Source organism: Sinocyclocheilus rhinocerous, unplaced genomic scaffold, assembly GCF_001515625.1.
Source record: "Sinocyclocheilus rhinocerous isolate Xijiao unplaced genomic scaffold, SAMN03320098_v1.1 C35934279, whole genome shotgun sequence".
Classification (NCBI taxonomy): domain Eukaryota; kingdom Metazoa; phylum Chordata; class Actinopteri; order Cypriniformes; family Cyprinidae; genus Sinocyclocheilus; species Sinocyclocheilus rhinocerous.
Genome location: NW_015768130.1, coordinates 1 through 712, shown reverse-complemented (window position 1 = coordinate 712; position 712 = coordinate 1). Strand labels below are relative to the sequence as shown.

At 52.7% G+C, this 712-nt stretch overlaps 1 protein-coding gene across 1 annotated transcript; it reads right to left on the bottom strand.

The window, feature by feature from the left end:
• Positions 1 to 38: 38 nt before the first annotated feature.
• LOC107735269 (neurotrophin-7) lies at positions 39 to 708 on the bottom strand (the record flags this gene model as incomplete). The annotated part of the gene is made up of 1 exon (XM_016547010.1): positions 39 to 708. A coding segment is annotated over one exon (453 nt), but the record flags the coding sequence as incomplete, so codon positions are not given.
• Positions 709 to 712: the final 4 nt, after the last annotated feature.

The window sequence follows — 712 nt, the reverse complement described above, 5'->3', positions numbered from 1 at the left end:
ATATATATATATATATTCTGACTGTATAAACTATATAAATATGTCATGCAGTCCTCATAACTTAAACGACCAATAATTTACAGAGTGAGGTAGGGTAGGAGGGGACTGGGTTGCGATGTCATAAAGAGATCAGAAAAGGGGCGGAGTCTAGGATCACCGACGTTGGCAGTACGGCTGTTATTATTAATAACGGATGGGCGGGGCTTATGACAGGAGGCTGCAGTGGATTGGCTGAGACACCAGTCAATAAGTCAGTCAATGCCTCCATGAGTTGCGGCTGAGGACGCACACGCAAGCGGCGTTGATTCGGATGAACCTCCAGGCGATCTGGTTTTTGTAGGACGTTAGCGCCCGCACGTAGGTGTGCGTATTGGTGCAATAAGAGTTCCAGTGCTTGTTGTCGATCCCACGACAGCTAGAGGTTCCAGCTTTAACGCCACTGGCTCCTTGACCCGGCTTGGGGGCCCCGACGGGCTTCGACACACGGCATGTGGTCTCGTAGAACAGCTGCTTCTTTACGACGTTGTTGATGCGAACGTGTGGCAGCACCGTGACTTCATTGCCTGCTAAGTCTGTGGCACGGGTCAGGTTGCCAACCCAGTGCTCTTCGCTGTCGCACACTGAGTACTCACCACGATGCAGGAAGTCGTTCGCCTTCCGCCGGACACGCGGGCGCCTGGGGCTCCCCGTATCATTTTCCGTAGGTACCACG